The 13,148-nt window shown below is 42.2% G+C and overlaps 1 protein-coding gene across 2 annotated transcripts in view; it reads right to left on the reverse strand.

Annotated features, from left to right (window-relative positions):
- Cnst (consortin, connexin sorting protein) overlaps window positions 1–13,074 on the reverse strand; it is a 73,093-nt gene extending 60,019 nt beyond the window's left edge. Inside the window, exons 1-2 of one of the 2 annotated variants that reach the window (XM_040737227.1) lie at window positions 12,916–13,037; window positions 3,005–3,068 (exon numbers count right to left, since the gene is read on the reverse strand). In XM_040737227.1, coding sequence (XP_040593161.1) covers window positions 3,005–3,068; window positions 12,916–12,923 — 72 coding nt within the window. In that variant the 5' untranslated portion in view covers window positions 12,924–13,037. Of the gene's footprint in view, window positions 1–3,004; window positions 3,069–12,915 lie in introns of both variants that reach the window. The other variant, XM_040737226.1, reaches the window with a different exon arrangement.
- Between the last annotated feature and the right edge of the window lie 74 nt (window positions 13,075–13,148).

Raw genomic sequence — 13,148 nt, forward strand, 5'->3', positions numbered from 1 at the left:
ACATGTCTTTTGCAATCCTCACCACAACACAGCCCAGGGCACATAAAGATACTAAACATATGCTTGTCCAATTGAACTATAACACTAAAATTTCACTTTCACTGCCTCTTACCCAAAGACAAACATATTTTTACATGAGATGGTATTTTAACCTTACTTAAGAAACCCAGAGAGACAAGGGAAGCTTGAGAAAAGGGTACTTCTGTCTCTGAAAGATTAAATATGATATGGTCAAGGCAGAAAATTCCCAAAAGAACACATGAATTAGTTGCTTTTAAAATGAATTAAATTAATGGACTCATTCTGCTTTCTGACACCATAACGTGGGAAAATTTCGAGTTTGTAATTACAAACATATGTGCTATGCATATTGATAGAACAAGCTGACAAATACACAGAGAATACAAAGGAACTGCTGTAAGTTCTACTCTAAAATAAGGACAAATGAAATCAGGCCAGGTTCAACTTTAACCAAAGGTTTCCATTTGGTTTCTTCTCCTCCAGTTTTACTTGGGACATTCCCCTTCTCTCTCTCTCTCTCTCTCTCTCTCTCTCTCTCTCTCTCTCTCTCTCTCTCTCTCTCTCTCTCTCTCTCTCTCTCTCTCTCTCTCTCTCTCTCTCTCTCTCTCTCTCTCTCTCTCTCTCTCTCTCTCTCTCTCTCTCTCTCGAGATTTATTTATTTTATGTGTGTGAGTGCTCTATCCGAATGTACACCTGCCTGTCAGAAGGCAGCACCATATCCCACAATAGATGGCTGTGAGCCATCATGTGGTTGCTGGGAATTGAACTCAGGACCTCTGGAAGAGCTTCAAGGTGCTCTTAACCACTGAGCCATCTCTCCAGCCCAATCCTTGTTCCATTCTTGATGATTTTTCTACCTCATAGAAAAGCAACCTAGATAATTCCACATTGTGAGACCCTGTAAAATAAGTGGAATAAAACTGGTTCCATATAAGAATGACCACGCTTATTGAAACTGAATAAAATTAGTAAATAAATGTTACTAAATAGGATGCTCCTGACATTTTAAAGGTAAACAACTAAAATAAAGGGATGACTTGGGATACCAAGTAAAAATGGAGCCATTCTTGGAGAATTTGAACAGAAGGCATGAAATAGTGAACCAGGAAGATAATAGTATCATTATTACTTTTTTCCTGAAGAATTTTTAATCTAAAATTAAAAATTAGCTCTAAGTCAGACCAAGCTGGGTGTGATTATGTAGCCTATAATCTCAACATTTTGGAGGCAGAGGCAGGGAGATGACCCCGAGTTCCAGGTCAGTTTGGGCTCCATGGAGAGTTCCAAGAGTGAATCCTAGTGTTAGTCAAAATTAACCAAATTTAGAAATTAAGTTTAGGAGGGTCAGGAGCTCAAAGTAAGGGTAGGCTATATACATAGAAAGACCTTGTTTAAGTAAAAAAATCAGGAGCAAATAGCTCAATGGTAGAAACCTTGGCCTAGCATGCACAAAATCTCCAGTTCTAATTTCAGCCACATGCACACATGCACGTACCAGCCAGAAAAAGATAAAGAACCAATCCTAAAGATGGGTAGTCACCAAAGCTTTTTCTCCTGAATGACTTCCTGACATGTTCTTTTCCTTATCAAGATTGAAAATATCTACCTTAAAAAAATCTTCCTAAGGGATGGAGAGATGGCTCAATGGTTAAGAGTACTCACTGTCCTTCTGAAGGTCCTGAGTTCAATTCCCAGCACCTACTTGGCAGCTCACAACTGTCTGATGCCTTCTTCTGGTGTGTAGATGTACATACATGCAAAATACCCATACACATAAAATATATGAATAAATAAAAAATCTTCCCAAAAGCTATATAACTTGGCAGTGTCCCATCAAAATAAAAAGCAGGGAGGGCAAAATGAATCCTAAAAACAGAAAAACCTAATTCAATCACTGAAACTTTTCAAAGTAAAGCATGCTGAAACAAGACTGCCAAATGTTTCCATGCTGGCGCTCCCATGAATTTTGAAGGCCAAGTTTCCATGGGCTGCTGCTAAAGGCAAAGCTAATGTCCTTTATCACACATCTCTATGAGGTCCACTGCAAAGTGGGGCGGGGTAGGAAGGTCAGTAGGGGAAGAGGATAACAGGGCTGAGACATGTAGCTGGTGTCCTGGGATGTCCTAGTTCACCACACAAGCACGCAGGTTCAAACACTCTCAGTACGGGTTATGCTTTTAGTCAGGGCTGAGACATGTAGCTGGTGTCCTGGGATATCCTAGTTCACCACACAAGCACGCAGGTTCAAACACTCTCAGTACGGGTTATGCTTTTAGTCAGGGCTGGGAAGAAGCAGAGGGTGTGGGGAAAGCCTACCAAGAAAAGCACAGAAATGTCACCCAGTCTGGCTCTGAACTCAGTTTTTCTGAACATGCCTTCACAGGGCTGGATCACCATGCTGGGTAAGAAAAGAATGCTGGATCCAAATTCCAAGGATTGGATTCTACTTCACACTCTTCTAGTAACTGCTTTGAATGGCTTAGACAAGATACTTGATCCCTGTGAACTTTAATTCCTTCAGCACTAAAATCTCGAGGTTCCACAGAGACCCTTTCTCTTTTCTAGTTCCATGGAAAATGCCTGTCATGCTCTTCTAAGCACTGACATTACTCATAATTTTACTTAAAAGATGTAAAAAAAACAAAAACTGTCTTTATTTATGCTATGGCTCTTAATACGACCATTAAGCCATAGCACATTGACAAGTAAGGCAACAAGAACCACACCAATGAGATCAAGGCATCTGGGGCAGTCTAGTCAGCACTGTTCACGTACTGAGCTGGGTCCCTGAGCCGCCCGCCCTTCAGCTCCAGGGTGCTGGACAAGGGCGCAGAGGGACCCAGCTCGTCTCCCACCGTCTCCTCTGTTGACTATGGAGAAGTCTTTGCTCCTCACAGCAGCTGTGGCGTTGTGCCAAAGGCATGACTTACGAATTTTACCCCAGGTTTATAAACACATGTAGACCGCAGCACTGACACGATACCTCGGAATGCGGTTTTGTGAACCTTGAAATTGAATAAGCCTGGGTTGTTTTCCTCCAGCTTTCACTGAAATAAAAATAGAAGAATTTTTAAAAACCTCACTCTTTTTTCTTTTTGTACTTTTCTCTGTTTTACCGTTTCTCTAGAATAATTTTTTTTCTAACTATCTCAAGGAGTCATTAAGACACAGTTCTCATCATACAACTCACCCACCTGAAATGGGCTGACAATCCATCCATTCGAGACATTTTCATCACCCTTAAAACATCCAGCTGATGATCCCTGTCCCACAGCCTTCTGCACCCACTCAAGCCACTAATCTCCACAGTGAGACTAAAGGGCGGACACAGGTTCAAGGGTGGCCTGAGCTGTAGTGTGTTCCAGACCAACCTAGGGCTACAGCGTGAGAGCCTTCCTAAAGCAAACAAATAAAGCTACACCACTCTGCCTGTCCCTATAGATTTAACTATTTCAGACATTTCATATACACAAATCAGAGCAGGTGTAGTAATGCACATCTTTAATCCTAGCACTCAGGAAGCAGAGGCAGGTGGATCTTGTAAGTTTAAGACCAGCCTGGACTACAAAGGGAGTTCCATAGCAGCCAGGACTACAAGTTCACAGGCAATAACACCAGAGTCTACTCACGAGCCTACGCATTTCAAAGTTATTCACCAAAGTGGAGGATTTTCTAATGTATGTATATCATAATATGTTCTCTTGCATAGATTAGTGCTACTTAAAATCCATTTCTTTAATTCATCTAGGGTAAAGTATAATATTTCATATGGCAAACACAATTTTAACTACTATAAAACCTAAGTTGAGCTTAGTTTAATGTCAGCTTATCTCTTAGTCTTCCAAATAAGGAGCAGAAACTTAGCGCTATCTATCGTTCCGGGAGTTAAGAAATTACAGTGTCCAGGATAATTCTTACTCTTAATTAAAGGCTCTCAGCATCTCACATATCCCTTTCAATCTCTCCTGCATACCAGAGGCAGATTAATCTTCAGAAAACATCTTCAGAAAACACTACCTTTCTGTCTCACATAATAAAAACAGTGGCTCCACATACTTGTGGAACAAACAATTCATGTCTCAAAAATCAATAATGACAAGTTACTGTCCTCTGCCCAATTTAGTTCATGTTCTCCCATCTTATATTTTTACCGAGCATCAAAATATTCTCTTTGAAAAAAAAAGAGAAAACAAATAAAAAAACAAAAATATTCTTTTTTGACACACTCAAATAAAGCTCAATATCTGCAACATCACATTACCAGTATCTCCATATCTCACACACTGCCTAGGAAAATGACAACGGTGTGAGCCAGAACAGCATCTACCCAGCTTCAGTTACTGTATCCTTTCCAGCACAGCCTCAGGACCAAAGCACACTGCAAAGCTACTCTGAACCTTCACCTCCAGGCCCACCGATCCCTACTCACAGTTAGCCTCAGCTGGACCACAACAGAAACCAGCATTTTCCTCTCATCTCAGAGGAACGCCCCCGCATCTGCTATTCTAGAATAATCTTTCTGCTGTACCCACTTTTGCACCTCCTTTATTTCGTCACAGAGCATGCCTGGAAGCAAGCCCATTGGCAGCTCCATTCTGCACCCTGGGGAGCTCTTGAGTAAAAAACACAGGACTCCTTCCCCAAATCCTAAATCAATGAGGAACTTTGAACTTTCCATGAAAACTCATCCACAGGAATGACTCTCCACTATAAAACACACAGAAGACAAAAACTGATGTTTAAAACAAACAGAAATATTCTTGAACATTCCAGAGAGAGGTACAAGGAATGATTTCTGAAAGCATAAAGGATCCAAGGTGGTCAGGCATGGTGGAGTTGCCTTTAATCCAGGACTCAGGAAGCCAGAGGCAGGCCAGCCTGGTCTACATAACTGGTTCCGGGTCAGCCAGGGCTACACAGTGAACCTTGTCTCAAAACAAAACAATAACAAAAGGCCCACCTAATGTGCTTTTTTAAAATGAGTTTTCCCAAATACTGTATTTGGATAGGAGCTCTGAGGGAAAACTAGTAAAGACAGGTAATCCCGAGCTAGACATTCTAAGAAAAGGGAAAACCAATAATAAAAACGTCATGGAAGAACACTTTCCAGTGTTTTTTGGTTTTTTAAGGATTGCTGGTAGATTACACCTTTTCATTCCCCCCTCAAAAAGATGTGTAGTTGGCATAGGTGGGCTGGAAATGTCCTCATGTCTCCTTGGAGTCTGTGTCCCTATTTCTGGCCAATTCATCACACTATCAATACAATGGAAGACATCAATGGACCCTGGCTGCTAAATAAGTTTTTACTGAGCTTTCTTAGACAAGAAAAAAATTAAAATGCAATTATCTTTTCTGTCTTTGAAGAATTACTTTTTTATAATTGAGGAGAGGAACGAGGTAAATCAGAGTGCTCTGACCTTCCCTTTCCAAAGATGCCACAACAGGCCCCAGTCAGGAAAGGGAACATGCTGCAACCTGAGGTGTGAGGCTCTCTTCAAGATCTCCACTCACACTCTGCTAAGGCCCAGTGGGAGCTCTCCAACAAAGGCTTCCCTGAGCACTGAGCCTTATGGAAAGGAGGCACTGCACATGCAGGCAGAGCCCTCACTTCTAAAGCAGACATTCCTAGAATAGTTGCTGCTTCAGCCTAGACAGGGCTCCTGATGGCTGTACCTAGGCATACCTTCTGAGGCTGTCAGAGAGTGTGAACCCTGCATAAAAGCAAAGCTCTCCACAGCATGGCTGGGGGCTGTAAGAATTGAAATATACAGTGGGCTTTGTGAGGTAAATGCTTTTCTAGCTTAGCGGTTACTCTGTAATAGATTGTCCTTGCTAAGAAAAGACGGGGTTCCAGGACCAATTAAATTCCTTGAAACTGGAGTTCACATGAAATACTAAGAAGAACCTTAGTCAGATGGTGGTGGCACATGCCTTTAATCCCAGCATTCGGGAGGCTGAAGCAGGCAGATTTCTGTGAGTTCCAGGCCAGCCTGGTCTACACAGTGAATTCCAGGACAGGCTCCAAAATTACACTGAGAAACCCTGACTCAAAAAAACAAGCAAACAAAAAACCCAAAATACCAAAAACAAAACCAAAAAACCTTTCATCCTCTTCTAATCCAAATGTTTAAGATATGACTAAAGTAGGGAAGACTCATGACATGGCTTCTATTTTTGACAGTGTTTATCTAATGTTTTAGGTACATCTCTATCTGACACAGTAAAAAAAACAAAGAACTCCACAACAAATCTAAAAATAGTTTGAGGAAAACATCTGGGACACTAGGACACAGCTCAGTGGTAGAGTTCTTGCCTAGGCTATATAAATTCATGGGTTGGGCCAGTGAGAAGTTCAGGGGATAAAGGCACCTGTTGCCAACCCTGACAACCTGAGTTCAAGCTCCTGGACCTACACGGTGGAAGCAAAGAACCAACTCTCTCACAAGTTGCGCTGAGTGTCCCTTGGCCTATGCACTCATACATGCGTGTACACACACACACACACTCTCTCTCTCTCTCTCTCTCTCTCTCTCTCTCTCTCTCTCTCTCTCTCTCTCTCTCATAAATGTAATTAATTTTTTTTAATTCCAGGGTTCAATTCCCTGCACTCAAACACAACAAACTACTCACTATGTAGCATAGAAGAATGGCGCCAACTTGAGACAATTTTTCTGCTTCATCCTCTCAAATCCTGGGCTACAGGCTTTAAGAGCAAGCTTGGTCACTGCTGAGTATGCGGGAAGAGACAATATGGACTACTTTCTCAAATCCTTATAACTTATGTACCTTACACTTGGACTAAATACACATTTTCTAAAGTCTATGGGTATGGGGGGGGGGCAACCCTGAAATCTTTGTATGTTCATAAGGTAAAAATAATTACGCTAAGCTTTAGTAACTAAAATTCATTTTTAAAAAATAAATCCTGCCGGGCATTGGTTGTGCACGCCTTTAATCCCAGCACTCCAGGAGGCAGAGGCAGGCAGAGCTCTGTGAGTTCAAGGCCAGCCTGGTCTACAGAGCGAGTTCCAGGATAGGTTCCAAAACAATACAGAGAAACACTGTCTCAAAAAACAAAATCCTAATTGAAAAATCTTTAGCAATGACTTTTGGTTCACCCAGTAATTTTATTAAGTTTACAGTACTAAGAACTGTACTATAAAAAGACAGAAACTGTGAATAAGGAAGGGCTAGGCATACATATAACACAAGAAACAGCAGGCGCCAAACTGCCTTAAAGTACAGTACATCTAAAAATTCTCAAACACCCAAGGAAACATTTATCCCATACTCTTAAAGACCCAGGAAAACAACGCTTTGTTGCACCACAAGGTACACATATTTTAAGAGAATCATTAACTTCAAAATCTACAAGAACCTGAAGAGGTTATTATGCTTCCATTCAGTTAGAACAGCACCACCTAATAACACTGAGCTTTCAAAACACAGATAATAGTGAAGAAGGATAAAATGACCGCTCAGGTGAGCACCACCTAGTAACACTGAGCTTTCAAAACACAGATAATAGTGAGGAAGGATAAAATGACTGCTCAGGTGGCCGTTTTTCAGGGATGTCAACGTAGACATTCTCAGAAGAAAATTTAACAGATATAATCACAAGATGAAATTAATTATTTTTTATTTATTTACTATGAGACAAGGTCTTACTATGTAGACCAAGATAGCCTTGGGCTCACAGAAATCCACTGCCTCGGCTTCTTTCTTAAGAATTAAAGGTGTTCATCACCACAGGGACTATGATGCTAATTCCTACAATCATAAATACTGTCAAAATGTCAATGCCCAGACTTCATTAAAGGGTGCTAATTTGCTACAGTTTCAGAATTCTTACTAGGTAGTGCAACAGGGGAAATGCAGATTTGTCATTGTTTTGATAGATGCATGCCACCTTTCCATTCCAAATGGCCAGTGGTGACAAAAAACAGGAAGTCCTAAGATAGCATGGCACAGTAGGGCAGTGGGGGGTGGGGGCATGACACAAAGTTCCCACCTCCAAATATGGTCATTTCAAAATCATGCCTAAAACACGCGCAGAAATCTCCAAATGTCATAAAACTCTAGAATTTTAGAGTATACTACATTTAAAATAATATTCCATATGAATTACTCCAATTGTTTAAAAAACAAAAGCAGTCCCTTGTTGAAAGTAAATCTATTTTCTCATGGGGATGATCACAAGGGAAAGTCTGTATTCATGTAAATCTTAAAGGCTCAAAACGGAAGAAAAAATGGCATAGCAGTTTAAAGACATCAGACCTTCCCAGCCAGAACAACTCTTTTGGAAGCTCCTCATCAAGCATTAAAGGTGGTTTCTAAAGAAACTGAAAAATTGCCAGGCTGTCAGTTTTGTTCCTCAAATAATTAAAGTAAATTTACTAGGGCTAGTTTGCAGAAACCAATGTTTTTTGTTTTTTGTTTTTTTAGAAGGGATCTATGTTGTCTAAGCTGAACACCCCCCCGGGCTTGTGAGCCCCCTTTCTCAGCCTCTGCAGTAGCTGTGACAGCAGGAATATACAACTTCACCCAACTTGTTTTTCTTTAAGAAAAAAAATACGTTTTTTTGTTTTTAATTTTCTTGTTTTAGATTTTTGGTTAGATTTTAGAAACAGGTTCTCCTTATGTTACCCAAGTTGCTCTGTCGGATCTCCAACTCACCATTCTCTTGCGTCTAAAAAAAACAAGTTTTAGTACATTGCATATTTAAGCTATATAGTGGGATTGTATAAGATACATGTGTATTACATAAGATACATGGACATTAAAGCGGTTATTAAAACGAAACAAATGAACACAATCATCCTGTCAGTTATCCCCATGCACCCAGGCATGGCTACAATGTACTCACTTAGCCAAAAGCTTACATTAGTCCTAACTGCCACTCTTACTGGCTGTGCACTAGCTCAGTCTACCTGATCATCCTGCGGATTTGATACTTTGTATCCTTTTGCCTGTATCTTCAATTTTCTCTTTGTGGTCCTGAATTGTATTCTTTTTATCAAACTAACCGCCGCCAACAATCAACAACCGCCACCAATGTCTAGTTTTCAATGCAAATGAAAACACTACCAGAATGCACACAACTCTTTCACAAAAGTTAGTATATCCACCTTTTTCAACTCTGTATTTGCTCCTGTAAACACTCCACAGACTGCCTTACAGTGAGTCAACTGGTCTATAAAGACTGGATTTTAGATAGAAAGTCTGTTTACCAATCAGGGATGCAGATGTGTTTCTTGTACTAAATGATAAGAAGTATTAATTAGGAACTTACTAGAACACAGGAGTCAAGACAGGACCAAGACAGGATCCCCACAGAGGTTAGCTGGATTCTAGGTTACTTCAGCTCAACCACGGATGGTGTCACTTGAATTAGCACACCTGCTGCAAAGCAGTTCCTAGCAGGCATCTAGATGATGCTGTAGCAGATTTATCTAAAACAGCCACAATTCCCTTTAGCAAACAAACTAGGGTTCCCACAGTTTCAAAACCAAAATACCATACCCTCTTCCCTTCTGAATCTTGCCTGAAAAATTACCTTGCCCTTGATAAGAAACACCAGTCTCCAGAGGACCACATCCCCCAAAACCATTAGCCATTCTTGAAACCGGTCCAGGAAATAACCTAACAACAGCAGGTAGGTATCCTACCTGTTTCACAACAAAGTTCAAGTGTCTCAGAGGGCCCCTGGTTCTCCCTACTTGATGCCGACAGGCTAGGTAGACAAAGACTCATGCAGCCCTGACACGCTGTTGAAATAGGGATGGAAAGAGCTGTCACAATGACATCCCAGGAAATGACTGAGCACCCTATTCATCTTATTATACTCACTAAACAAGTGCTGGGCATCAGTGCTGACTGAGTTCAGGGTCAACAAGGAGCAGGAAGACGCTTCTTAGAGCCCTCCTCCTGCACAGCACCTTCTCAGTTTGAGAAAGGAAGCACTTAGAAAGAAAAATATAAATAAGAAGAAAGGGTTCTCAGGTATCTCAGAGAGAATCAGACTCCCAGGGTAGAAGGGCATTTTAAGCATCGAACACCAATCTTATGGCTGGCTACGTGCCAGCCAATGAGGGAGGGAGGCATTGGATACAGGTGACTCTGGAACATTTGCAACGGTATCAGTCCTAATCAAGATGTTCTGTGTATGTGAACCACGTCAGAACTGCAAATTTTAGTGGAGAGGATTAAAGCCATTAAGGCTATTCCCACCTGGTGCATGAGACTGATAGAAAACTTTTAGAATTGTCTTCCATCTCTTCCCCAGGCTCGGATCTGATGATGTAAACTAGAACTGTCATCCAGTATTTCCCAGTTTCAGTTCTCATTCAAAAGCTACAAGAAGACTAATAGTAGTTTCCTTTCTCAAGCAATTTGATTATGATAACATAATAAGAAAAATAATTTAAAGACAGTCAAAAGTAACCAGCAAGCACTATTAGGAAGAACAATTACTTCAAGGGGGCAAAAACAGCACAGGATACAAAAACCACAATTGTGATCACATAAACTTTAACTAAGTTTTTCTAAAAATGTAGGTATAAATGCTGATTATAAGATTCATTTTAAGCTGGGCAATGGTGGTGAGCACCTTTAATCTCAGAGCTCACAGGCAGATCTGAGTTTGAGGCCAGCCTGGTCTACTGAGTGAGTTCCAGGACAGCCACAGAGAAACCCTGTCTTGCAAGACAAACAAAACAAAACAAAAATCATTTTAAAAGTGAAATGACTGTTGCATTTTTAGCATCTGAGGCCTAGGGGTGGGGGTGGTTTCTGTATTACTCAAGTACTTGCAGACGCAAACAAACAAGTAATCCATTAACACTATGAAAATGGAAACAACTGAGCGCATGATACATGCCTGCAATCCCAGTTAAGGCAGGAGGAGGAGGAGTTTAAGACCAGTTTAAATTACAGTCAGTCTTTCAAAAGACCAAGGGCGAGGGCTTAGTTAGTAAAGCATTTGCAAGCATGAACACCTGAGACCTGATCCCCAAAGATGCAAATCTATAAGCCCAGTGTTTAGGGGGTTTATTGCTGGTGCTCTCTGGCCAGACAGCCTTACAGAATCTGTCAGGGACAGGCAGAGGGACAAGTCTCAGACAAGTAAAGTGGACAGTGACTGAGGAGTCATCTGACATCACACCACACAGGGCACACACGTGCATGCACACACAAACATGTATACACACATGTACCACATACACAAACCAAAACAGGGTACTGGGGGGTAGCTATGAGGCAGATCATTTGCCTAGCTTGTGCAAAGTCCAGGGTGCGGTCCCTAATGAAGAATGGGGGACAAATAAATATAACTTCTCTCCCGCCAACTGTTAAAAAGCAAAATAAACACTGTTCTAAGTTCTCTAGGACTGATTAGGCTGTGGTCGGCAGGCATTATGAAATTTTTAAAAATGTACTTTTCCCACAGTGTTAAGTATATTTACTTTTTGTGGTGCCAAGTATGGAATTCAGGGCCTAATACATGCTAAGAAGCAAGTGGTCTACCACTGAATTACATTATATTGCCTTGCCTTAAGAGGCTTACTTTAAAAGCGGAAAAACTCAAGGATACACTTGATAAGTGAACTTTGTCATTTTGCTAGATCCAATTGTTAAAATATTGCTCTGGGAGAGGTAAATCTAGACTACCTCTGAGTTTATCAAAATGCTCGTTTTGGGGGGGATGATCATCTTTCTTTTTCTCCTTTTCCCAGACATGGTTTGAGTATATCCTAAGCCTGCCTTGAACTCATAACGCATCCCGGGCTGTCCTCAAACTCGTGGAACTTCAGTCTCCTGAATGCTAGGATTAGAGGCTTTCACCACCATGCCTGGCTACAAAATTTTCAGTGAGGGAAGGAAATTAAACAAACAAACAAACTTAACAAAATTAAGAACAGTGAGGGAGTCCTTGGGATTTCCACAACAGTTAATAGCTCCTACACTTCACTAACTTATTCAAAAAAGGCATCTTCAGGTGTCAATTCTGTATGTCCCTGAGTTTCATCAGCTAAGGATAATCTTCGGGCTACGTGGCAGGTGACACATTCCTCAGAAACTCTTTCCTTGTGCATTTAAATGCCAAGCTCAATTATGCTGCCAGCGGAGTAAGCAGAAAGGATTGTACATATTTTAAAGTATGGAGTTGATTGACCGCAGCTTCTTCCTGCCTTGATGGAAAGGATAATGGGCAAAGCTTTGAGTTCAATCCCCCAAATACTGAAAGAATCGGATCTTCTAGCGCTGCCCCAAAGACTGCCAAAATTCCCATTAGAGCATCCTATTTTTAGTCTGCAATCGGCCTTTTAAATTGCATTCTACAATGTGCTTAACTAAGTTTACCCAGAAGAATAAAGACGCTTCCTAAGGCTTTAATCCTTTTAAACATAGCAAAGAATTTTAAGCTTTCAAATCTCATTTTTTTGTTTAGCCCTAAATTTAAGTCTCGCAAACATGCATATTAAAGAAAAGGTAAATCTTGGCCCAGAGGGAGGACAAGGAGGGATACAACTAGGCGGTTCCTGACAACCAAAGAGGTGGCGGTGGAGGGGAAATAAGGTATGGAGGCAAATAATATCCACCAGCAGGAAAGCGAGCTCAGGCGACGACCGGCCACCGAGCGGAGACACCGACGCGGAGTGGAAGCCGCAGGATCCCCGGGGAAGCGAGCGCGCGCGGAGAAATTGGCGCGATGCGCGACAACAGCATACCCGCAAAGAGCGGGGAAAACCGGGGAGCCGCGAGGGGGCGGATGCGAAGGGACCCGCTGCAACTCCCCCGGAGGACAGCGCCCCGGGAGGAGCGAGCGACCGTCCGCAGCTCCGCTGCCGCGGCGAGCCGGCTGATCCCCCGCAGCCTGGCTGCTCTCCTCACCTGGGCATCCGAGGCAACGCAAGGGCTACCGGCGGGCGCCGGGTCTGTCTCCAGCCCCGCTTGCTGACATGGCGGCCGACGAGCTGTCACACAGCTGGCTCCGGTCTCCCGCGGCTCCGGAGGATCGGACACCACCAGCCTCCCCGCCCCGCCTCCCTCCCTCCGCGCGCCCCTCCCGGCTGGCCGCCGGACCGAGGAGCATAGAGTGCGAGAGGCTAGAGAGGAAGCGCCGA

This window comes from Mesocricetus auratus, unplaced genomic scaffold, assembly GCF_017639785.1.
Source record: "Mesocricetus auratus isolate SY011 unplaced genomic scaffold, BCM_Maur_2.0 Super-Scaffold_100676, whole genome shotgun sequence".
NCBI classification, from domain to species: Eukaryota; Metazoa; Chordata; class Mammalia; order Rodentia; family Cricetidae; genus Mesocricetus; species Mesocricetus auratus.